At 44.3% G+C, this 26,676-nt stretch overlaps 1 protein-coding gene across 2 annotated transcripts in view; it reads left to right on the forward strand.

The window, feature by feature from the left end:
• Positions 1–142: 142 nt before the first annotated feature.
• The window catches only part of RPS6KA5 (ribosomal protein S6 kinase A5), a 168,259-nt gene continuing 141,725 nt past the window's right edge, over positions 143–26,676 (forward strand). For both annotated transcript variants that reach the window (XM_067556314.1, XM_067556315.1), the window contains exons 1-2: positions 143–374; positions 22,681–22,752. In XM_067556314.1, coding sequence (XP_067412415.1) covers positions 302–374; positions 22,681–22,752 — 145 coding nt within the window. In that variant the 5' untranslated portion in view covers positions 143–301. The remainder of the gene's footprint in view (positions 375–22,680; positions 22,753–26,676) is intronic.

Below are 26,676 nucleotides of genomic sequence, written 5' to 3' on the forward strand. Positions count from 1 at the left end.
TTGTTTGCACTGTACCCTATCCCGCCGGGGTTGGGTTTCTGCTGCTGTTGGGTAGGGAGGGGGCTCGGGAGCTGGACCGAGGGGGGCAGGTGCAGGGGCTGGATTTTTTTTGGGGGGCGGGCGGGCGGAATTTTAATGTTGCTTTTATTTTGTATTTAATTTTATGGCTTTTAATCCTCAAATACATCCCTGAACAATAAAATCCTGCCAGACACGGTGACCCCCCCCTCCCCCATTTCCCCACACGCACATCACAGGGCGAGAGGCACAGAGGGGCAGGGGGTGGCGAGCCTGTGATAAAATGGAGGGACCCACCAGCTCCGCAGAGGAAGGGGAGCTGCGCTTCCTCACCGTCAAGCACGAGCTGAAGAACGGTGAGTGACCGCACAGCACCCCGGGGCGCGGAGGGGAGGGCGTGGGCCTCGTAAGCGCCGAGGCTGACGGGGGTGAGCCTAAATGGGGACGGTGAAAGCTGAGGGAGGAGAGGGTACGGGTGTCAGGCAGGGAACGGTTACGAAGGGGGTAGCCGGGCTGCGGACGTAAGGGCGGGAGCGGGCGAGCTGGGGCGAATGGAGCGGGAGGGTAGGGCCATCTACGGAGAGGAATGGGGACATCGGTTGATCATGGGGGACACAGAGACTGAGCGGAGAATGGCCGTGGGGGGCAGGGACACTGAGAAGATAGGTGACAGGGGAGCGCGGGGTGGCGGCTCCAAGTTGAGGACGGAGAGGAGGGTGTCGGAAGATGTTGAGTGGGGAGGGAGGGGTCAGTGACTGGAGAGAAGCGCTCAGCGTGGACGGTGAGTTGGGACGAGAAGGGGGAGTCAAGGGCTCTGATGAGGCTTGTGGGAGAGCTGGAAAAAGACGGCCAGAAGGAGAAACGGGTTAGGGGAGGTGAAACAAGAACAAGGGGCTTATATATATAATATAGGTTGGGGGGGGGAAGTGGGGGGTCTTTAATTTTGACTAACGTGTAATGTCAGAGTTTTGAAAGGAATAAATGGCTGGAGGATGCCAGTTACTGACCACAAATTCACCATATCTTCCTATGTGTGGATTTGAGTTCTAGTGCCTTTATATGTATTTTAAAAAGGTGCTTTTATTTTTTAAAGTAATGGTCCAAAACTCTGTTGTTTACTATAGTATTCACCAGTTCCTTTCCTTCCACTTTCTATCAGTGTGTCCTCAGCTGTGGTGAGAACAGCTTTTTTTTTGTTAGGCTCTCTGACTTTTCCCACTGGGTCTTCAAACCTCCCTATAGTTTCATAGCTATTTGAAAACGCTGTGTGAAAATATTTGAACAAACACAATCTACAGTGTAATGTTTCAAAACACAGTAGGAATGCTGCTGTAAATTGTGATGTTACGGATGATTTTGGTATCTTGTTTTCAAAGAGGTCTTCAAGCAACTTAAATACTACAGGGAGTTTTTGGCTTATTTTAAGTTCACAAAACGCACGCGGTACATAGACCAAAAGTGCAAGCACAATATTTTAAAACAGTCCATATCCTGTGACCTAGGCCAACCAAAAAAAAAAACAAAAAACCTCTCTTTTCCTCCTCAGCCCAAAAATAAAGTAAAATTAGCTGCACCACAAAATAGAAACACTGTATGTCTGTAAAGCCTGAGAAAAAAGAGAGACGTTTGTTTTGCAGGTTAGCAGCTTCAGTCTTTGGTGGACCAGTTGGGAAAGCAAATTCCACAGTCAAGGACACACAACTGAGAAAGTTCAGCCTCCAACCTCCAGACATGCAGATCTGGAGACTGTACAAAAACACCTTAGTTGACCTCAACTGTCACTGCAGCACTGAGAGAAAAGCAGTCTTTTTGACAGCTAGAGTCAAATCACTTTATACAGAGGTTGCAGTTTCGCTCTCTTTCTAGCTTAAAAAAAAGTGTATATACAGAACATATTCACCTTCAGTTTTGAGATAGCTTGGTGTGTGAGGTGCTGTGGTGGGCGTAAATACAATATCACTTTATTTTGTATCTTTCAGACTGCTTTACAGCACTAAAAATAAGACTATCTGACCAATACAGTTGTAGACAGATGGTATGGGAGATGAAAAAAAATGTTTTGAAATGGGAGAGGGTGTTTTTTTTTTAATATTGCTCTTTTGATTTTGATCAGCCCTTACTTTAAACTCTTTCTAGTTCTGAAAAGTCCATATATTTCCTTTTAACAGAAGGCTTTTATAAACTTCATTTTAGTGCCTTAAATTAAATATAATTGAATGCTGCTTTTTCTGTGTATTTTTTTTTTTTTTTTAAAGTTTTACTCCCTACCAAGTATCGAGGGTTTTACTTTCTTTCAAATGCTTTCTGGAAGGGTCTCTGCCTACTTTTGAAAATACGTGGAGTGCATGGGTCGGGGAGGAGGAGGAGCTCCATCATATCTACCTGGAATTGTTACATGTCAACAATGTGATCACAGATTCAAAGACCCTACCTCTGAATTCAGTCTAGATAATGCATGGAAAGATGAGACACAGTTCCTTTCTTTAGTTTTTCCAATAGTTTTTCTCTTTAAAAAAAAAAATTAAACTCTTGATCTTACTGCTTTCCCTTTTCCTTTTTTTTTTTTTTTGCGGCTTTCTTGGGTGTCTTAGCTCCTCATAACCCTGCACTCCCACAGTTCTATCTTTGAGGGTACTGGCTTTGGGGTTCACTGAATGACTTACTAACTATACTCTGTAAGTAGCTATCAGAGGACAGAGAAAAAAGATGGGCAACCTCAACAGCATTTAAAAAAAATCATAGTAGTATAACTAAAATAGGGAGTTGCTTTGAGAAGGCAGTGACTTCTTGTTTACACATTTTGGAAGATGTTTGAACCTTTTGTAAGGGTGTTTCTGTAATTGTGTTTCTATTGTCAAAAGTACTATACCACATTCAGTGAACAGAGTTTATGGATTTAAGTTGAGCAATATCCTGGTGGACACATGTTCGTACAGTACTAACAGATAAAATAAACTGAAGTATCACAACCTCAGATGAGATTACTCTAAAAAGCTTATATAGATTACAGTATATGTTTGTTTACCTAATTTCCAGACCAAAAAACCCCTGTTAGATTGGTGTTAAGATTAAGCGTACATATCAGTAGTTTAGGGTGAAGTATATTATGGGGCTTTTGTAGTTATTCCCCTAGAAAGAATAATAAATTATGGAAATGCACAGTTAGGGCACACAAACTATGATAAATCTACAGTGTAGTGACCCCTTGCAATGATCATATTATTAACTATATCTTAACATGTTTATTTCAAGTTTAACCTTAACTCTGAATTTGTAATGCTTGTTTATGAGATAGTTGCAAGAGCTTCAGGTTTGTCACCTTAAAAGAATGGCTCAGGTGTGATAATCTCCCTCACATCCTCTGCAGTGAAGATTGATGTATATTGCTTCTCCGCTATAGCCTTTGTCTTCCTTGAGTGCTCCTTTTGCATCTTGATCATCCAGTGGCCCCACTGGTTTTGTGGCAGGCTTCCTGCTTCTGATGTACTGAACCTTTTTTTTTTTTTTTTTTGCTGTTAGTGTTTGTCTTTTGCTAGTTGCTCTTCAGATTCTCTTTTGGCTTTCCTAATTATACCTTTACACTTGATTTGCCAGAGTTTATGCACCTTTCTATATTCCTCAGTAAGATCTGGTTTCAAATTTTTAAAGGATGCCTTTTTGCCTCTAACTGCTGCTTTTACTTTTGTTGGTTAGCCATGGTGGCACTCTTTTGGTTCTGTTACTATGTTTTTTAATTTGGGATATACATTCAATTTGAGACTCTGTTACAGTATTTAAAAAAAAACTACCATGCAGCTTTCAGACATTTCACTTTTGTCACTATACCTTTTAATTTTCCTTTAATTAACTTCCTCCTTTTTGTTTATTCCTTTTTCTGAAGTTAAGTGTTACTGTGGTGGGCTTCTTTGGTATTCCCCCTCCTTCCACAAGGATATTAAATTTAATTATATTATGGTGGCTATTACCAAGCAGTTCAGCTATATTCACCTCTTTGATCAGATCCTGTGTGCTCCACTTATGACTAAATCAAGAGTTGTTTCTCCCCTTGTGGTTTTCAGGACTAGCTGCTCCAAGAAGCAGTCATTTATGGGGTCTAGAAATTTTATCTCTGCATCCCGTCCTGAGATGACATGTACCCAGTCAATATGGGGATAGTTGAAATTCCCCATTATTACTGAGTTTCTTTTATTTTTGTATCCTCTTGTGACTTCCTCCAGTGCAATCTGGATTGGTGCATTGCTGTGTCACCCCAATCCTTCACTCTTGGAGCCTGTTTTACCACGCTGTGTTGTCAGACTTCCCACTTCTAGGCTGTTCACACACCGCCACCAGCAAGCAAGCTGCTCTCAACTCAGTGAGTGAGTGCTTCTGACCAGCCACTCACTGGATTATGCAACAGAATTGCCCTTAGCCCCAGATGCAAGACTAGGAACTTCCGTCTTACAATGTTCAATGCTGCCCACTGAATACTGCAAGCTCACGTTTGTCAATTTAACAAAGAAATTTATATGCACCAGTATTGTTACTTCAAATGGCGTCTCCAACACACCTTAAACTAAATGCACTGCTTTAGGTAAAATAAAGAAATTTTTTAAACTACAGAAGAATTTTAAGTGATTATAAGTCAGAGGAAAGCAAGTCAGATTTGGTCAAAATAAACAAGAGCAAAATACATTCTAAACTAAATTTAACACTTCCAGCAACTTTACAAACTCAGATGATTCTCATCACAGACTGGCTGGTTTCCTTTCAGCTAAGCTCTCCCCTTTGGTCAGCACTTCAGTTGCTTGATGGTGTTTGTAGATGGAAGTGGAAGAAAGAGAGAGAGAGAGTGGCAAAATGTCTCCCCTTTTAAAAATGTTCCTTCCCCTCTGGGATTTTGCCTCCCCCTTCTTCAGGGACAGGTGACAAACAATGTCCGTTTATGGTTTCATCCATGTCCTGAGTCAGTGAGCATCACCGTATCCAGGTTCCTTTGTTGACTTCTAGGCCAGTCTTTTGTTCCTGGAATGATGAGCTGGTTTTGTTCTATACGAGCCTTGGTGAGATGCGAACTGCCCCTCTGCTCCTAGAGAGTCTTGCTTGGATATATTTTAAGCCATGAGGACACATCTTTGGGAATATTACCTAGTGGAGCCTCATAACCATACACCTGATATTGCAAAAAGCATATTATAATAACAATAATGCTCAGTACGTCATGAGCATTCCAAAAACATCTTACATGACATTCTTTGCATTAAACAATGCACGATTACACTCAAAGGTGAATATGCGGGGGAGGGGACGTGCAGGATGTCATACCTCTCTAATCTCTTTCACAGTCACCTTCACCATCCTGGTCTGGTGGTTAGTAGTATGGCTATATTCACAGGTACGCCCTGGATGCTTTGTTCTGCTGTGGAGCAGCACCAAGCAGTCAGAATAAATTATAACTGCTTTGAATCACCAAACAACCAGTTTCCCCTCACCTCAGTTTTCCCCTTCCTCCTGGGTTTCATGTTTCCCTACACATAAACACATCCTTCGATTGTTCCCTCCCATCTGTTGAGCAGGTCTGCCACAGCCAGTAGAGCAGTGGATTGGGATTCAGTAAGGAGTTGTTTTAATCATTTTTCCTAAATGCTATGTTTCTTTTGGCAAATAAGTATTACTATTTTTTTTTGAAAAAGCTGTTGAGTCATTTTAAACACCTATTGTCACAAGCTCCTGATGAAAAAGGTGTAGAGATGCCAAACATAGCTGGACTTGTCAGATTAACGTGGCTGGGAAGTAGGATGCTGCAGTTTAGAGATCTGGTCTAGCAGTGGTTGGACTGCAGGGTTCCACCCAGATGGAAGGAAGAAGCCAGGCCTATGATTCTGAGGGATGCACTTGAGGGGGGAGAAAAGGGGTCTAATGTGCAGCTTGCCCTGTAACTGCTAATCTTAAATTAAAAAAAAAAATCTTCAAATGTAGCAAAAGCTCTGAGGTACTGAATTTTTAAAAAATGTTGACCAGAACACCCAACCTTTTCAGGGGTGCCCAAACTGCTTGTGAGCTCCATGTGGCTCTTACAGTTACAGTGCGACTTATAGAACTGCCATTCTCCACATACCAGACTGGCGGGAGGGGAGGGGGATCTTTTGTCCTGCAGCAGGGTGGTGGGGCTAGAGGATTCTGCCCATTGGGGAGGGAGGTCTTGGGGAGGTCAGTAAATTTGGCCACCTATCCGTCCTGACCTACATTGGGTCAGCCCTTATGGCCAAGGAAAGACACTAAGTGGTCCTGAAGGGAACCACATCTTTAACTTGAATTGGCTGGAAGAATTATGAAAGAATTTAGAATTCCCTGTCTTCTTTCTGTCATGCTCATAACTACTGTAATAGAGTTTAGAGTCCCTAGCCTCTGAACCCTTAGTGCAGTGTGCTGACTTCTCTTCTGGAGAATATAACAGTTTTAAAGAAGTTCAAACTTTGAGCTTAACGTAGTTAACAGCATCCCTTTCAACAATGTTTTGTAGTCACAGTGATTCTCATGAACTAATGCTGAAATCAAGACTTCCAGTTTGAATTAAAAATAGAAATGAGATTGGTACTGTACCTGTATATAGCCCAGAAAATATAAAAAGGCAAAGGGTTAATAAAAATTCATTCTCAAAATAAAAGTATGGATGACAGTAGAATTGGGGGGAAAAATAGGTTAGTGCCTTAGAAGGAATAAAGCATTGCTATACTTTTCATATATAATAAAAACTTAATGACTGGTGCAATATTCCTGGCATCGTATATTCTGTTTTCAGCATTCATTTTAATAATACTATTGTTGCTCTACTTTAAGAATGTGGTGCATATAAACTGTTTACATAAACATCAGAATGAAGAAAATCTTTATCATAGGATGTATATGTTTTTTCAGTTCTAAAATAGATAAAATGTTGTAGCTCAACTCAATGTGGTTTGCAAATTTGAGAAATGTGGGTAAATACACCGTATTGTTGACATGTTCTCAGTCTGCTTAATTTTCCATATTAACCCAAGATTGGCTCCAAAACTGCATAGTAGTTATGTATGAGTGCCTTCTGGAAGGTGCAGAATCCCTTTACTTACCATTGAAGTTAATAGGAGTTGAGAGTGCTCAGCACCTCACAAGGGGCCAGATTTGATCACCTAGTCATATGGATTGGGGAGTACAGTGTGTGCTGATTTCCACCCTACTCTCCCCCCAGCCAAGAGCAGTAAATTCTGTGGCACAGTCTCCAGGCCTTCAGGAGGGAGTTCTGTAGGGTTAGGAACCATGTGCGGCATAGGGATAGGAGAAATAAATGTGCAGGTCAGGTGTGGGAAGTGGAAAGCCCATGAATATTTGGTACAGGTCTGGGGGGTGCACATAGTTCCACCATCCTCAGACTGGTCCTGCAGAGAGTACTTTGGGAAATGCTAAGGCAGCTCCTGAGTAGAGCCATGCTGCTGGGTTAGGTGGCCTTTGCAGATGCTGAAGGATCTGAAAGATTTGAGGTCTGGTTTCACAGTTTGTTCTCTTAAAAAATAGTAGGAACTCAGTAAGGAGATGCTTCTGTAATTTCTGCTGTAGCCAATTCCTCTGGTTTTTTGTGTGGCCACTGATGATAATGGCCAAGATCAGTCCCTAGAGTATGTTGAAGGATTTCAGTGGTCTTCTGTAATTCATCTCTTCTTAAATATTTAATTGCGTATCTGGAAGAATTGTCCTTCCTGCTAATTAAGCACTTCTTGATCCCACACAAGTGCTGTGGTAGACTTCAGCTTCCCATTTCTAAAAAGGCAGACAAAAATACTAGGTCCCAGCACAAGGCTTTTTACAATTCTTTATGCATCCAGTGCTTGCTTCCCTGGTTGTTATTGCAGCAAATGAGATGACTAAGCAGGTCCAAATAAAGTCCCCTCCTAAGAAGAAGGGCTTTCAATGACTAGATCTCTTTGGCAGAAAAGCATATGCCATGGTGAGTCTCCAAAAGACGATATCCAACTGTGAGGAATTGCTTGCAAAATATTCTTTTGTTAATTTGGACTCAGTTTCAGAATTCTCATCCAAACTTCCAGAAGAATATAGAGACTAGTTCAACAGCTTTGTCTCAGAAGGTCATCTCGTCAAAAAGACATCCCTTCAGGCAGCCACTGATACAGTGGATATAGCTGCTTGCTTGGTGGCAATTGCCATAGCAATGTGGCAGTCTTTGGGCTGCAATCCTGAAGCATTAATTAAGAATTAAAAGACAACATTTGAGGATCTGCCACTGAGGGACTTAAGCCTGTTTGCCCACCTTCCCCCTAAAAAAACAAAACGAGACCATGTAGCTACAACAAATGCAGTTTATTAGATCTGGGAGCTATAGAAGAAGTTCCCCCACAACAAAGGGAAAATCTTCCTCATCCCCAGGAACGATGATGATATTTAATTTATCTTGCACTTAAGAAAGCTTAATGCCTTTATAAAGAAGGTGAAGTTTTGGGATGAATCCCTCTGATCCGTTATCCCTGCTTTGAACTGTGGAGATTGGTATGCTGCCTTCAATTTATTTTATTTCCGTGTGGTGATCCATCCAAGCCCCAAGTTATAGAAGTATGGTTTGGATGAATGGACTATAAGATGGATAGAAAGCTGACTAGATCATTGGGCTCAATGGGTAGTGATCAATGGCTTGATGCGTAGTTGGCAGCCTGTATCAAGTGGAGTGCTCCAAGGGCTGGTCCTAGGGCTGGTTTTGTTCAACATCTTCATTACTGATCTGAATGATGAGGTGGATTGCACCTTCAGCAAGTTTATGGATGACACTGAGTTGGGGGGAGTGGTAGATATGCTGGAGGGTAGGGATAGGATAGGATACATAGTGACCTAGACAAATTGGAGGATTGGGCTAAAAGAAATCTGATGAGATTCAACAAGGACAAGTGCAGAGTCCTGAATTTAGGAAGGAAGAATCCCATGCTCTGCTACAGACTGGTGACTGATGAGCTAGGCAGCAGTTCTGCAGAAAAGGACCTGGGGGTAACAGTGGATAAAAAGCTGGATATGAGTCAGCAGTGTGCCCTGGTTGCCAAGAAGACTAATAGCATATTGGGCTGCATCAGTAGGAGCATTGCCAGCAGATCACGGGAAGTGATTATTCCCCTATATTCAGTGCTGGGTGAGGCCGCATTTGGAGTATTGTGTCCAGTTTTGGGCCCCCCACTACAAAAAGGATGTGGACAAGTTGGAGAGAGTCCACTGGAGAGCAACAAAAATGATTAGGGGGCTGGAGCACAAGACTTATGAGGGGAGGCTGAAGGAACAAGGCTTGTTTAGTCTGCAGAAGAGAAGAATGAGGGGAGATTTGATAGCAGCCTTTAACTACCTGAAAGGGAGTTCCAGGGAGGATGGAGTTAGGCTGTTCTCAGTGGTAGCAGATGACAGAACAAGGAGCAACGGTCTCACGTTGCAGTGGGGGAGATCTAGGTTGGACATTAGGAAGACGTTTTTCACTAGGAGGGTGATGAAGCACTGGAATGGGTTACCTAGAGAGGTGATGGAATCTCCATCTTTAGAGCTTTTTAAGCTGCGGCTTGACAAAACCCTCGCTGGGATTATTTAGCTGAGGTTAGTCCTGCTTTGAGCAGGGGGTTGGACTAGATGACCTCCTGAGGTCCTTTCCAACTCTATGATTCTATACTAAAGATATACTTATCTTTTTTTTCATGCCACAGTTTCCAGGTTCCTTAACAATGTGGTTAATAATACTTAGCTGTTAGATTGACTGATGAAAAGGGCTATCTCAAAATGCTTTACAGGTGATGTCAGTATCGTTATTCCTGGGCTTTTCCCACCATCAGAGAGCCATTGCCTTCTTGGGGCTTGATCCTTATCCAAAACATTTGTGTTCACTTTATGAACCCCTTGCTCAAGCACCCCTAGAGAATGTGTCAAAAACAGCTATTATATCTGTTAGGAAGGTAGATGAGCTCAGTGCTCTGACTACTCAAGACTTCTGTGGTATTCCACACAGATAAGGTCACTGAGGCCCTATCCTACTTTCATTCCCAAGGTGGTCTCAGATTTATACCTGTTTTAGTATATTTCTCTCTACTTGTTCTTTCTCGAACCCCATATCCGCCCAGGCTATTCTTGTCCATGCACTTGACATGTAAAGAGGACACACTGTTTCTGATCATCTGATCTCTTGATGTCCCTTCTAGCGCTACATTTCTATGACTCTGACTTCTAACCAGGAAAGGTTCCAAAAGATCATATCTTAATATCACACCAACCTTATTTATAGAAAAACTATTTTAGTCTGAATACTGCTAAAAATTGATTAGTTTTAAATCTCCTTTCCAAGACCTGTACAGTTGAACTCGTATTTATGATGCCTGGCTTTACAAGGTAGAAGGATATAAGAACAGTTTCAGTGCAGGTTTTAAAAGTGTTCCTAAAACATTTTTAATTTTTGTTATGTAACGTGGTATATTCAGAATATGTGGTGATGTAATATGGAATGAAGGTTTTATTAACATTTGTTTGGAATGACCTGCCTGATTCATTTGTAGCTTCACCACTCTTGAGTAATGTGGACCTTCCAATAAAATCTGTATATCTGTATATACATATATCACTATATGTATTTATGAATAATCAAATACCTAACTTACTTTTATAGGTATGAGGTGCCCTTAGATGACGAATGTAAAAGACTTTTAGTCCCTTCATTATTGGAAATGTTTTTTGAAAAATATTCAGGATTGGGTTACAACTTGTAGGTGGGTTGTTTGGGTGTATAACAACAGTAGGGGAGAGGTGGCAGAGCAATCCACGAGAAGCAGCCATGGAGTAATACTGGGAAGGGGAAGAGTAGTAGGATATGGGGAGTGCAGCAAGTGAGAGAAAGTAGAAGATGAGCCAAGAGGATGTGGAGGAGGGAGATATTTTTTAAATGCTACAACAAAATAAGTGTAGTCTCAGAAGGGTCAGTAGCTAGTCCATGGCTATCTTTGGAATATGGGGCGGGAGGCTTACTGTTCCCTGATTACTTGGAGTTGAGTTCTGGCATGTCGTAATGTCCTATTCAGTATTCTTTTGTATTCACCGTAAGAGGCAAAAGCAAAGTGGGCCAGAGCTTTGCCTGGAGAGTTTAGTGGTGGAGTTTTTAGTGACATCCTATTATGGGATAGGAATACCCTACATAAGTGGCTTAATTGTATATATTTTTTCTTTTTAATGTTTATGTCAGCATGGTTGAATAACACTTACACTTACACTGCATCTACTTATGTAGCACCTTTTAATACCAAAGCTACTTAGGGTATCAGATTGTATTTGCTCTTCTCCAATATGGAAAAATTTCCTTGTCTGTCTAGTTCATTATTGGCAGGTTTTTGAGAATGTGTGCTTGTGTTAAGCAATGAGGATTACCCACCCCCAATTTTAAAAAGGTGTTGCAGCTGTTTTGGGTCTAGACTTTTACAAATAAATTCTGCACTATAATTGTGGAAAGCATGCAAGTACTAATATACTTGCCTTTAGCTATAGTGTTTTGAGAAGAATGATTCTCTTTCTGTAATATTATAGAAAACAGGAATATGTGGAATTCCTCAAAGAATATTACCATAAGAACTTAAAAGTGCTTTTACAACAGAATAGTGATGGATTTACTGGTACTGCCTTTCGGTTGGGACAAACGATTTCAGAAATGATAAACTTTTCTGAGGTGTGCCAGTGAAAAAGAGAAACTGGGTTCCTGAAATAGCTGAACTTTTAAGTTGATTTTTGCATTTTGGGGAGATGTCTACAGTGAGTACTTGAGTGACTTAAATAGGTGAATGAGCAAATGAAAAATGAAGTAAGATCTTGATCTTACAAACTTTTAGGCATATACTTTTATTCATGTAAGCAATCCCATTGAAGTCAATTTTTGATGGTTAGCTCAATAAAGGAGATTAGATTTCTAAAAAGTGCTTTCATCCTGGTTCTGCTCACATTGCTGCATGACCCGCTGTAATGGAGTTGTCTCAATTGGTGCGCTTCCTAGTGTCTAGGTCTTGAAATGTAGCGTTTGCTGTTTAAGGTATGACCCCTTACTTCTCATTGTGATAGTCATTCTTCTGGTAACTCAGCTTTCAGGCCAGGTAACCATTTAGTCCACCCCTTCTGAGATTATGAAGTCCAGTAGGACCACTGTCCAGATGCAGTCTTCAAATAGTATTCAGCCCCAGATCAGGCTCTGTGCCACTATACCAGTGGCTGGCAGGGGGACCTGGGCCCACCTGCTACACCAGGTTCCAGTCCAGGGACCTTGTAACCAGCAATCCTGGTCCTCAGTCTCTGTGCCTATTGCTCTTTCCCTGGGCACCTTCCTACCAAGCCTATTTATCTTCTTGCCTGTTTCTGAGTTTACCAGGGGAGTTGACTATCCTCTCCATTCCTACTTCTCATCCTCTTCTAGTTTTTTGCCAGACTCCTTACTCCAGGGAAGGATCTCTGGGCTTATTCTCCTTTTGGACTTGCTCCTTGTCCCTGGTGGTTTCTCTCCTCCCAGGGAGTAACTGCAGACTCATTCCCCTGCAGCTCCCTTCTACTCTCAGCTTCCTAGCTTTATAGTGCTGTTCTAGCCCTTCCCTAGCTGGACTTCAATCTCAATTAACCCTGCCCGTCCCTCCCTCAAGTAATGCCATGTAACCTAACTGGCCTCTCAGATCCTCAGTAAGCCTGTTAGAGCTGGTGTGGGACGCACTGTCCATCACACTTGCCTAGTCACTTAACCTTTCTCTGCCTCAGTTTCTGTAATATTGAGCCTTCATTCATTGTCATTATTTCTACTTATGTCCACTCCATTCTCATCCAATGAAAAATGCATTATCCCTTCCCCCAAAGAATTTATATTCTAAAAAGACAAAATACATGGAAAATATTGTTTGCAGTGTGTTTTGAGAGCTGTTAACGGAGGAATTATCAGTGAAAAATATTACTACCACCATACCATAATACAGCAGTCATAATTCTTCTGCATTAGAAGGTTTACAGACCCTTTACAATAGACCTATTTGAAATTTAGGAGTCAGAGCCAGACCTTTTAGTTAGTTACTGAGAAAAAGTGGCCCAGAGCCTGAAGACTCAGCTAGTTTTGTTCTGCCTCCTCAGTTATTGGTGAGATTTTCCAGACTCTTTCTGAAGATCAGAAACTGAAACAAAGAATAAAAATACTTATTCTTAATTTTTAATTTACTGGACACAGCCTTTATTGGGCTGTGGTGTTTAGTTTTGTTGCGGGAGGGGTTGCAGAAATCTTTCAGGAAAACACTTACCAGCTTTGGAAAATGCTCCAAAAGTGTTTGCATTTTAAAGGAATCAAACAAAATACAGACTTTTCTTACTTGTGCTATTACAATTAACTTAAATTGGCAACTACCCAGTGGTTAATGGTGATTACGGTTATTTTTTAAAAGTGCTCTTTAGATTGCAGAGCAGTGTGATATAGTGTGGTCTGTGGAATTTTTGTTTAACTATTCCTGCAGGTTAGTCAGGAGTGTACTGAGGTTCACACTGTATTTTCTTCATCTTTGAATATTTGTCTGAACAGATCCCCCTTTAGGTGCAGTTTAGGTTCCCCCCCAGTGAATATGATATTCATTTAATTTTTTTTTTTTTTTTTTTTTTTTGGCCCGCAGTGTCTGTTAGGGCCATGCATGCACCCTTTATGTCCTCAAGCCCATCCCCTGAGGGAATCAAGGTTGGGGCAGCTCCAACAACCATTGAGTTTCTTCTTACCGCCCATAGCAGAGTGACTGAATTGCCACATTCTCCTTTGATACCTTGTAATTATAGCTTGTTTCTCTTAGTGTGAAGATAGTTCTTCTTCAAGTGATTGCTCATGTCCATTCCATTATAGGTGAGTGCACGCCACCGTGCACAGTTCCAGGAACTTTTTTCCCGTTAGCAGACCCCATAGGGCCAGCTCTGTTGCCCCCTGGAGTCCCGCATGCATGCCGCGGTATATGAGGCACTGCCAGCCCTACGCCCCCTCAGTTCCTTCTTTTCGCCCGTGACGGTTGCTGGAACTAGCCTTGCTCTCTGCAAGTGCCATTCCCCCTGTTTGAACTCTTTGTTATTCAAAGTACTTTAGTTAGTTTTTAAGTAGTTGTTAAATAGCGTTAAGTGTAGTTAGATAGGAAGTCCCTGAGGGACTTAGGGTGGCTGGGCCATGCCCCGGCCGCCTGGGTTTAAGCCGTGTGCCTCCTGCGGGAAGGCTTTCCCGCTCAGTGACCTCCACGATCGGTGCTTAAGTGCCTGGGGGAAGAGCACAGGAAGGATAAATGTAAGATCTGCAGGGCTTTTTAACCGCGGACCCAGAAGGACCGAGAGATCCGGTTAAAAGCTCTGCTCATGGATGCAGCGCTTCCTCCGGCATCCGAGCCGTCCTGCTCCATGCACCAAGTGTCATCTCGGTGCAGAGTGCACTGCCGGTACCAGGATCAACTTGGCACTGAGCAACGTCCCCAGTGCTGAAGAAGAGGAGGCAACGCACGGAGCGCGAACACTCCCCCGTGCCGTCGGTATGGGCAGGGTCGAGTGTGGAGATGCCCCGGCCACGGCCTGTCGAGTCTTCTCCGATGCCTGCATCTCCGAGCAGGGAGCCTCCCCTGATTCTTGGAAGTGTGAGTGTGCCCCTGCTGACGCTGTCAACACCGGCATTTCAGGCAGCAAGAGCCTTGTTGGCTTTGCCCACGCCACCCTGCCCCCCCTCCGCCGAGGGAGAAGGAGCCAGTGTCCCAGGTCATGCCCATGTTGGGTCCCCCTGAAGGACGGTGGAGATCCTCAGTATGGGGAGGAAGATCCCTCCATGGGGTAGAACGAGGATACTCCCCCAGCAGTTGCTCCAGGTCGGCATCGTCGAGCCAGCTTTCTTGGACTTGGGATGTGGAGTTTCCCTCTTGGTGTCAACATTGGTCCCTGGCATCGGAGGCAGCGCAGGCCAAGAGGTGGCACCATTCGAGGTCCGCCAGGCAACGCTCAGACAGCTCCGGCTCTGCATCTACAGCACCGAGTTCGCCCGCACCGAGGCGGCGCAGAACCCGGTCACTGTCGTAGGATTCAGCACTGAGGGGCTGCCCTGCACCGAGGCGGCACGGAACCTGGTTGCCATACGAGGACCCCACACTGTGCAGTCCCCGATGTGGAACCCAGGTGCTGGAGTCAGGCTCAGCATTGCAGAGTTCAGAGCGGCGCCAGTCTTGGTCACCGAAGGGTAAGGAGCACCGTGACTCCTTGGTGTCGAGATGGCGCTCCAGTACCTTGAACTCCTCGGAGTGCAGCTATTCTTGCCGGCACTGTTTGTGACGACGGAGACGGTCCTCGTCATCCTCTAGCTTGGAGGTGTCAAGAGAATGGTCCCTGGCACCAGGCGGCACCCGGGACTGAGGCCATGCACGGCACCATGGGTCTAGTGGCTTCAGGTCTCATGGGGGACAGTCGTCAGGACAGGGGACGCCCCCACAAGGCACAAGGCGGCACAGTCAGCCCCAGGTTGGCTCCAGGGACAATGGCCGCAACAATGGCCTTATTGGGCTCCATGGGGTATCCAGATGGGATAGGGACCCCAATCCATCCTGTCAGCGGGACTTCGGTCTGTGCCTCCGGCTCAGGAGAAGGCCCGTCCACACCACTCCTCGGACAAGGAGTTGAACCCCATGGAGGGACCCTCTACGGGTGCATCCCTTCATCAGGTGAGGGAACACCCGCAGGACGCGCCTCAGCAGTTCTCTTCCTCCTCACCGGACGAGGCAGTCTCCTGAGATCATATGGCACCACTGGAGGATTTCAGGGCGCACCAGGAGCTCCTCAAGAGAGTGGCTTCTAACTTGGGCCTGGAGGTGAAGGAGTTAGAGGAGGCCAATGATACCCTCTTGAATGTGCTGGCGACAGCTGCCCCAACGAGGGCGGCCTTACCAGTCCACGACAGGGTCCTCAGAATTGTAAAGGCCCTGTGTCAAACCCCTTACTTTGTCTCCCCTATGTCAAAGATGGCCAAGGGAAACGTATTATGTCCCGGTCGAAGGGTTCGAGTATTTGTTTACTCACCTGGCCCCGGGATCCCTGGTGGTAGATGCAGTCAACCAAAGGGATAGGCAAGATCAGCCAGGTTCCATTCCCGGGGACAAAGACAGCAAGAAGCTGGATTGGTTTGGGAGAAAAATTTATTCAACGGCAGCCCTGCAGTTCAGTATTGCCAATCATTAGGCCCTCCTGGGTAGATACAGTTTTTTAATTTGTGGGACTCCCTCAGGCGGTTTGCTGAGGTCCTGTTCCAGGACCAAGTTGCACACCTTACCACCATCCTGGATGAGGGAATCACGGTGGCTAGGGCAGCACTCCAGACAGCCAGTGACACTGCTGACTTGGCGAGTAGGACCATAGCCTCTGCCATTGTCATGAGAAGGTGCTTGTGGCTGCAATCCTCTGTCCCAGGAGGTGCAGCAATTAATTCAGGACCTCCCCTTCAATGGGTCGGAGCCAAGGCCTCCCTCTAGGCCATTTCAACTCTATAGAAATAGGGACAGGAATAGGGGGTTCAGAAGTAGTAATCAACCCCCCAGCTTGTCCTCAGCCCCCCAACAGAGGTCCCTCAGGGGGTCGGACAACAGTTAAATAATTTAGCCTTGCCCTTTGGCCTACCCACTGGTGGCGGACTCCCCAGGCAATGATGAAAGTTGTTCCGTTCAAGGAATTGGTCCAGTCGGGCATCCTAAATTCTGATGCTTCTGCTGTAGGATGGGGAGCCCGCGTCAGCACCGACCCAGGCAATCGGGAGCTCTGGTCGGACGAGGAGAAGCTCCTGCCAGGAACGTGAAGGAGCTGAGAGCCATCCGCCTAGCGTATGAGGTGTCTCTCCAATTCCCAACAGCCAGAGTGGGGCGGGTGCTGATGGACAACACCGTCGCTATGATCTGCATAGACAGGCAGGGGGGAGAGCACCCCTCGGCCCTCTGCAAGGACTCCTGGGAGTGGGGAATGACAAGACAGGTAGTCTCAGCAAGTCATTCTTACCCCACCACGACTGGCTGTTGCACCCGGACGTGGTGGCAATGTTCTTTCAGAAGGGAGACCGCTGCTCTCCCACCCCATGTCGGTCAGGTTCCTCACGATGGTGGAGAGGCTCTACCCGCAGGTCTGTGACCCGGGGCCTCCCTGGAGTCTCAACCGGGTCCTCTCGAGACTCACAGGGCCACCCTTTGAACCCATAGCTTGAAGCTCCCTGCTCATGCCTTCAGGAAAGGTAGCCTTCCTGGTGGTCATTACCTCAGCTAGGAGGGTCTCCAAGCTTAGGGCCTTGACCTTGGAGCCCCCTTATACAATATTCTATAAAGATAAGGTGCAGTTGAGGCTGCATCCAGCCTTCCTGCCCAAGGTGGTTTCCCAATTTCATTGTAACCGAAATAAATTTCTTCCTGTGTTTTTCCAAACCGCACGGTTTGGAGGAGGAGAGGAGATGGCATCTTCTCGAGGGTTATATCATGCATCAAGTTCTGCGACTAGCAGGCGAGGGTGTCCCTTCCGGGAACCATCACAATGCACAACCAGAACTCAAGCGCCATCGCCCAACAGAGGACGTGGGATTCGGCAGAGCCGTGCTGATGGCAGCTCACCGGTAACTCCTACCCACCTCCAAGGTATTGCTTGTTAGTCACCTATAATGGAAAGGACATGAGCAATAACTTGAAGAAGAAAACAGGTTACTTACCAATAACTGATGTTCTTTGAGATGTGTTGCTCATGTCCATTCCCCAGCCCACCCCTCGTCCCTGCTGCTGGAGTTGGCAGAAAGAAGGGACTGAGGGGGCATAGGGCCGGCAGTGCCTCATACCATGGCATGTGCGCGGGACTCCAGAGGGCACCAGAACCGGCCCTACAGGGTCTGCTAAGGGGGAAAAAGTTCCGGGAACCGTGCATGGTGGCATGCACTCACCTATAATGGAATGGACATGAGCAACACATCTCAAAGAACACCAGTTACTGTAAGTAACCTTGTTTTGTTCTTTTAGTGCTTGAACATGTGCATTCCACTGTAGGTGTGTACATCCCAAGCACAATTGCCAGAAAAGTTTTCCTCAGTAACACCCATCAGGGTGGCTCGAGCGCCCTCTGCTGCTGCGTGTTGGTATAAAGTGCTGAGGTGACTCAGTTCCTTCTCACTGCCCATGATGATTGTTGGAACTGCTATCCTTGCTTTGGCGAGCTCTCGTTTTTTTTTTTTTTTTCTTGTATCTGTACGTAGTTAGTTGTAGTCAGTTATAGCTAGTTTTAGTGAATTTCTGTAACTTTGTGTTTTAGTGGAGTTTTTGTTCGTTCCCTGGTGCCGTGGCATGCCTCAGTCACCGGGCTTTAAGGCCCATGACTCTTGCAACAAGCCCTGGAGCGACCCACACTCAAGCTGCCTGAAGTGCTTAGGAGAAACTCACATTGGGGACCATTGCCAGATCTGCAGAGATTTTAAATCTTACATGAAGAAGGACCGGGAGGCCAGGCTGAAGTTTTTGCTCACTGAGACCTTTATCTGAGCCAGGCCAGTCAGACTTGGCACTGAGTGCTTTGTTGTCGGGAAGCCGTGCTCCTCCTACTGTACCAGTATCATCATCCCCAGTGCCTAGGAAAAGGCACAAGAAATAGTCAGCCAAGAGGGTGTGATCCCCAGCATTGAAGACTGCTGGGCATAGGGATCTGAGTAGAATGAGATCTAAACCGGGACACTTCTCTGATCCAGTATCACAGAAATCAGCACCGTTTATTCCGGCACCTACACAGACACTGTTGAGTCCAGTACTGGATGAGCCGTCTACATCTGCAACACAGTGCAGTACTGACGCTGTCTTGGTACTGACCACACCAGAGGCAGTTGCTGCTGCCAGAGACCTTAGTAGTACAAAAGTCGGCATTATCAGTGCTGGTGATCAGGAGGGAACCCATTGCATCCTGTCATTGTTCGGTACTGGGCTTTTCGGTACCATCAAAAGAGAAACTGGCTATGCTTGCCTCGGTACGAACATCTCCTCCTTGGCACCAGTCTCCACCACCAGTGGAACTGCACCACCATGGTCACTGGACAGAGACTTGTCATCTTCTGAGTTGGAGGTAGAGTCTTACTCCTCCTTTCTGAGTAGTCATTCCCACTACTCCCCCAGGCATACCTTTCAATGGATGTGGGCACAGGAGTGCCATCGAGTGCATGGCCAGAAGGTCCCTAGGGACCTACGCCAGTCCAGTGGCCCTTTTGGAACCTGTGGGTTTTTTCTCCAGTTTCCAGAGCTTGTGGCAGGTGTGCCTATTTGGTGGTCTCAGAAAGGTGGGCTCAAGAGGATCCTGCTGATGCAGAAAGGGAGGAAGAGTATGCAAAGCCAGTGCTGGCAGTCTCCTCCTCCTCCCCTGCCGTGGCAGTCTCAGGAGGGGGAAGAGTCGTCTACTCCAGATGACTGTAAGGCTCACCAAGAGTTGTTGAAGAGGTAGTATTTAAATCTTAAAGTACTTAAATCTGGGCATACCGGTGGAGATAGTGAAAGATTCGTCCCATAGCCTAATTGACATTTTAGCTGCTGCAGGCCTGTCAAAAGTAGCCCTGCCTCTCAGTAAGGCCATTATGGACCCTGTTAAGACTTTGTGGCAGACCGCCCCATCCCTTCTCCCCACATCAAAAAGGGCCAAACGGAAATACTTTGTTCCTGCCCAGGATTATGTGTTCTTATACACACATCATCATCATCATCCCCCCCCCAGGATCCCTGGTAGTATCTGCTGCCAATGAGAGAGAAAGGCAGGGTCAGCAGGGTGCAGCCCCAAAATCAAAGGACTTGAAGAAATTGGACTTGTTCAGTAGGAAAGTTTATTCTACTGTGAGGTTATAACTCAGAATAGCTAGCCAGTGGGCGTAGATATGATTTTAATATGTGGGACTCCATGCAGAAGTTCAAGGACTTGTTCCCACAAGAGGCTAGGTAACAGTTCTTGCTGGACAAGGGAAAAAACAGTGGTGAGGACCTAGTTACAAACTGCTTTAGATGCAGCTGGCTTGGCAGCCAAGTCCACGCTAGCATCCAATTCATGGTCCTCCTTTTTGGCCTGTCTGCACCTCCGTGGGTGTTCACAAAATGTATGGTGGTAGTGGCAGCCATTCTGAGGAGATTAGGGGTTCCGATCTACCCTTACCTAGACCACTGGATAGTCAAGGTCTGATCCAGGGATCTCAGCTAGTGTCCAGCATTTGACTCCTCCAGTCTATGTTCAAGATCTAGGCTTTCTGATAAACGTAGAGATGTCTACCCTCACTCCAGCACAAAGGATAGAGTTCATTGGAGCAGTTTCAACTCTACTCAGGACAGAGTCTACCTCCTAGAGAGATCTTTTCAGTCAATTGCATCTCTGGTAACACTTCAAGGGTCATCCAATCACAACAGCCTGAAACTGTACGAGGCTTTTAGGTTGCCTGACCTCATGTACTTATGAGGTACAACAGGCAAGGGCTGCACCTCAGGCCCCTCCAGATGTGACTGGTCTCAGTGTATTTGCCAAACCACCACCACTTGGACACTACTCACAATACCTCCTGGGGTTCTCTTCTCCCTCAATTGGTGGCTGGATCTGCTCAATGTTTGCGAGTTTATTCCCTTTATACGCTCTCAACTGTCAATGAGCGTGGTCTCAGATGCATCAGCACTAGAGTGGGGAGCTCACCTGGTGTCCCTTGGAACTCAAGGCTTTTGTTCTGCAGTGGAACTTTCAACATCTTTCAACATCAACAACTTTCAACATCAGCCTCTAGATCTGATGTGGAAGGGAAGTCTTGTAGTACTTGTTTAAATAAGACTCCTGGCACCCAACACCTTAGAGAGAATTGCCTTCAGTGGGATCTATGTGATAAATACTTGAAGAAAAATGGTTATTTACTGTAGTGCTGTTAGTGGCTGTCACTCCCTGTCTGTCTGGAAGGGAGGCTATGCCCCCTCATGGTTTTCCCTAAACAGACAGTTTTGAAATGGAGAATTAGCTATCTCGGGTCTCTAACCCTTAGGCAGGGCAGGGCAAGTATCAGTCTATGGCTCCAGGTTCTTGGGCAGGGCAGGGCAGGGCAAATAAGCAGTCTATAGCCCCAGGCTGGAGTCAGCACCCAATACAGTCTAGGGCTCACGGGCAGAGGTGAGTAAGCAGGCCGCCTGGCCTACAGTGGAGCAACTGCTGCCTCTGGGAAGGGACGATAAGGGGTAGGTGGATGCGGGCCCACCTGACTCTACCGTTTGGCAGCTCAGAGCCCTAACAGTGGCGGAACCTGCCACTGTGTCAGCGGTGTCTCATCCAAAGCATGCTGACCAAGTATCAGGCCACAACACAGTCAGATTATAGTCTGTTTTCCCTAGACTACTTCCTACCACTTCATCATAGGGTACCTGGCTTTTGGGGTTCTTGTTGGTCTCCTCGGGGTAGATGGCAAGTGGTAGTCCCAGCAGCTCCTTGGTGCCCCAGGCGTCAGGCAGCTCTGGCAACTTCTCGGTGCCCCAGGCGTCAGGCAGCTCCGGCAGCTCCTCCTTGTTCTTGATGCTGTAGCACTCGGGCTCCAGCGATGGCAGGGAGACGTCGTCGTCCTCCAGCATCTTTAGCACAACTGATCTGTTGGGCTATCCCTTTATACTTCTTGTCCTGACCCTCTACTTCCAGTGGGGTGGGTGTGGCTGTTCTGGTTCTGTCCACCAGGGGGCAAGTAGGGTGCCCTCCCTTTCTGTCTCAGAGAGAGGCCATCATGCCCTGTCATTACATTTACCTTATAGTAACTGTAGTTCTTCAAGATGTTTTGTCCACACAGATATATGACCTGCTCTCCTCTGCTAATGTGAAATTCTTTTAGACTTGGGGATTCTGTATTGGTGAAGGAACTGAATAGCAGTTGGGACTGCCTTGCCTTTTTTGCCCTCAGGGGAGGGACTTGAGGACATACAGGGCTCATGCATGGCCCAAGTGTATACTGCTGGCCAAAAATAATCCAGTTTCATGTACATACACACAAAGAGTGATATCCATGTGGATAAAATATTTTGATGAACCAGAGTCACTGTAAAGTAAATAACTATTGTTACCAGTTTTGACAGGAGCTACATGTATTTACAGAAATTGATAGCTTTATAAAGTAGTAACTTATAAAATTTCTGGTAGTGCATTCAGTTAGAATGTATTTAAATTAGATATCTGATATTCTTGTCATTTGAACACATCTGCTTGAGAAAATATTTCTCACATGTAACTTATTGTGGATCATTTGTACAAGAGATCCTTTCACAGACTCATCCCCTTTACCAACACTTCAGGCCCCCAGTACTCTGTTTTCAAAAGCTTTTATTTTTTGAATGACCTGGAAGAACCCTGTGGACAACTGGTAGTCAAAAGACAATAGCTTGAGAGCTACTATCCTGGACTGTAGTTTGGTTTTATTTTAAATGTACAAAAATATAAAGTTTTTTTTAAAAGTTTTTCAAATTGAAATGGTACAGTATGTGATATTAAATGTTCTTTTAGGGTTCTTTTTTTCCCCCTTTTGTCCGTTAAAATTTTTCAAAGTGCATCAATGTGTCAGAATATCTGCTGTATCAATGTGTTACAGCTCTGAAGATTTAGACATTACATTTTTTTCTTTTTTCTTAGCAAATTTGACTGGCCATGAAGAGAAGGTGGGCATTGAAAACTTTGAACTCTTGAAAGTTCTTGGAACAGGAGGTAAGACTTTTCTTCTAAGGTGATTCTTGGAAGTGATGTTCTTTAATGCAGTTCTGTTTCCTAGCTCAGTTTTGTTGTAATTGGAACATATTGTTTAGGGAGAGTTGTGCTATAAAATAAGCCAATGACAACCTAGGATATGTAAAGAACAAATATGTACAATTATAGCATGTCAAAGTTTTTAATATAAAAAGCATCTTTTGAAAAGATGGGTAAATAGAACGATGTTGAGTGGTGACTCACATGATAGTATAACAAAACATTTAAAATCTAGTACTAAGTTATAAGGCATAGGTTTGAAGTTTTCATTAAATTCTTCAGACCACTAGAAGCTGATGAAGATCAGTTTCTGGAAAAACAGGAAAGTTTGCATCTTCATCAACTGGGCTCTTCATTCTTTTTAACTACACTTTATCACAGTGTTGGCTGTGTCTGTTTCATCATGCAAGCAGAAACCATTACTTTTTAGGAAGATAAATGAAAATGCAGTATTGGATTTTGGAGTTTATTATGGTGGGGGGAGCTTTGTGAGTGTGTGAACGTGTGCACTTTTTAAAGAACATTTAGAGCTAGAGAAAAATGGTGGGCTGATAGTTCAGGAGACTGTGGTTCTCTGTCCATAGAAAATGTTCAGCAAGAGTAACAGAAGTATGCTTCTTCCCACTGTATTGACACTATTCTTCAATGTTAACTTGGATGAACAAAGGTTGCAGTGGTGAGAAGATATTTCATATCTCTGGCTACTAAATGATTGTGCTCTGTGGGATTCCCAAAGAGTTCCAATTGTGAGAACAGATTTTAATGTGGGCATTTAACTGCTAGCAGTTGAACTGAGATCACTAATTCATTTTACATAAACCATAAGATAATCCATAGTAGGATAGTGAGGACTCGTGGTCCCTACCAGATTTGAACTAATTAGCAAGAGATTCAATGTGGAATCTTGCCATCAGACAAAAGCAGTTGCTAAACTCCTCGTTCTCCTCAAAGAAATCAAAATGCCCTACATCCCAATATATGTAAAAATAGGAGGGGAAAGTCTAAATGGTAGAAAAAGAAATTAGGTTAATGCCTTATGCAGAAGCCGGGAAAGATCTCTTGACACTCCCTTCCCCCATGGTGACGGAAAACGCCTTGAATACCAAGCATCTCAGAGCAGGTGAAAACATTTTCCAGAGAAAATCCACAGTCCTAGTATCCATGGAACATGGACAAATGTCAGAGGGGACCCTCCCTTCTTCCACTCATCTTGCTCTAGATTTTCTGTAGCTAGATTTTCAATGTTTCTAGAAAAAAGAGCAGGGAGAGGGGAAATCAGTAAGATCTAAGCAGGAGTTCGTTGACTTCTTTTCCAGATAAGATAGATGATGTCTGACTCCATAATAGAGCCTTAGGAGGCTGTGATTCATAAATTTGTAGATTTTTAAGGCAGATGGACCCAGTGTGAGCATCTAGTGCCTGACCTTCTGAATAAAACAAGTGATAGGATTTCCTGAATTATTTCCTGTTTGAACTAAAGCACATCTTTTAGAAAACTATCCAATCTTGATTTTAAAATTGCTGTTGATGGAGAATCCTCCACAATCCTCGGTAAATTGTTCAGTGGTTAATTACTTTCATTCTTAAAAATATGTCCCTGATTCCTAGTCTGAACTTGTCTTGCTTTGACAAAATTTTGACAATGTCAAAGCCGCAGTGCCTATTGCAGCTGCACAGGTGGGCCTTGGGAAAAAGTTTGGGAACCTTTGCTCTATAGGGATAGATACAAGGAGCTCAATCTGTTTAGCTTAACAAAGAAAAGGTTAAGGGGTGACTTCTTCACAGTTTTTAAGTACTTACATATGGGAACAGAAATGTGATGAGAGGGCTTTTCAATCTAGCAGGCAAATGTCAAAGCTAGACAATCTAGCAGGCAAATGTCAAAGATAGACAGACAATGTCTCACAAAATTATTCTCAGATGCCATCAACTCTGCTGCCAACAGCCAAGGGGCCTGGGTGGAGGTACCTTTGTTCCTTCTTGTGTATATGAATGTATCTACCCCCATGCCTCCCTGGACTCCTGGGTTATCTTGGCAGCAAATGAAAGGGAGTATCAGCAGCAATCTTCTTCTACTCCAAAGACAAAAGAGGTAGAGACTCTACCTTTTCTGTAGAAAGATTTATTGTAGATGCTAGCCTGCATTTTTGGGTATTGGACCAGCAAGTGTTGCTGGTTAGATGTGATTTCTCCCTCTGGGACAATGTTCTTAAGTATATGGACAAATTACCAAAGGATGCCATACAAGTGTTTCTAGCCATATTGGAAAAGGGCAAGCTTGTAGCTAGGACCTCTCTCCAAGATGCATTGGATGGGGCAGATTTGGCACCCCAAAACTATGGCATCTGTAGTAACAGTGTGCAGGTGTTCATGACTTCAATCATTTGGATCTTCCGCATGAGGTCCAGTAGACTACTCAGGATCTCCCTTTTGAGGACCTGATCCATTTCTCACAGCAGAGTGATGAAAAACTTCAGTCTCAAACACTTACGGGCTATGTTGAGGTCATTGGGAATTTACATGCTATTCCCTTTTCTTCAATTTGAGGAGACTACAGGCGAAGACGTAGGTACAGGAAATGACTGTTCTGATCTTGTTTGCTGATAACTGTTCACTGAATGCCAGATCTGAGTCTGACGTGGTGGAGTATGGATTATTTCTCTTCATCTTATGACAACTTTGGTTTCACAATCAACATCAAGAAGACAGAAGTGATGTACCAGCCTGCACCAGGAAAGCCATACTTAGAATCTACTATCACAGTAAATGGCCCAAATTTCCAGCAGTGGACAAATTCATTTACCTTGTCAGTACACTGTCAAGTGCAGTTCACATCAATGATAAAATCAATGCTAGAATTGCCAAAGCAAGTGTGGACTTCGGCAGACTACATGGAAATATATGGGAGCACAGAGGCATGAGTCAGTAAACAAACTGAAGGTCTACAAAGCCATAGTGTTGTCAGCTCTGATAGATGCATGTGAAACCTGGATGGTGTACAGATGCCATGCTATGAAGCTGAATCACTATGAAGCTTTAGGGTAGCAATTATGATTATAAACGCTGCTTATAAAACAAATTAGCTGATAATCAAATGTAAATTTTAGAAATGGCTTGCAAATTGCACTTAATATCACTTAAACAGCAATATAAAGAGTAATCGGCGAATAAACTGATTCTTTAGTAACCAGCGGCAGTCATAAGATTGAAGACACTAGACCGAATTCTGATCTGAGTTACATCAGTCCATTAATTAATGGACATTAATCCAGAGTAACACCATTTAAACCAGTGAAATTACTCTTGAGGTACACTAGACTAACCAAAATTAGAATCTTTCTGTACCACCATGTCCCTAAAGTCCATTTGAACTACTACCTTGAATGATGGCTGTAAACTGATAGTTCATTCCCTGACAAAGATGAGGCTTGCTGTAAGAGTATTGCCACCTGATAATCTCTGATTTCAGTCCAACTAATTTTCATTATACAGAAATATATTTTAGTCACATTTTCTGCAGTTCAATTTCATGACCAAAATCCATATTCTGTCCTTAGATTCTACTATGTAGATCTCAGTACGGATCTTACCAAAATTATTTCTGAGGTAGAAACGTTTAGGTGGGGATCCATCAACAAAAAAGATGCACAAATGCACACTGATTATCCCAAAATAGTTGCACCAAAAATCCATAAAAACCCAAATTTCAGTTATGATAAAACATTGAAAAGTGTACAGACTAAACCCTGGTGGTTTATTATAACTAGTAAATTAAAAATGACAAAATAAAACCTACTGTGACTTCCTATGGATACCAAATCTGTTAGGTAACTCAAGAATTCATAGTAGCAACTAATATCAATACATTCCAACTGAAAACCAAAA

Source organism: Emydura macquarii, unplaced genomic scaffold, assembly GCF_026122565.2.
Source record: "Emydura macquarii macquarii isolate MOO-44397 ecotype Brisbane River unplaced genomic scaffold, CSIRO-AGI_Emac_v2 contig_1713, whole genome shotgun sequence".
Lineage (NCBI taxonomy): Eukaryota > Metazoa > Chordata > Testudines > Chelidae > Emydura > Emydura macquarii.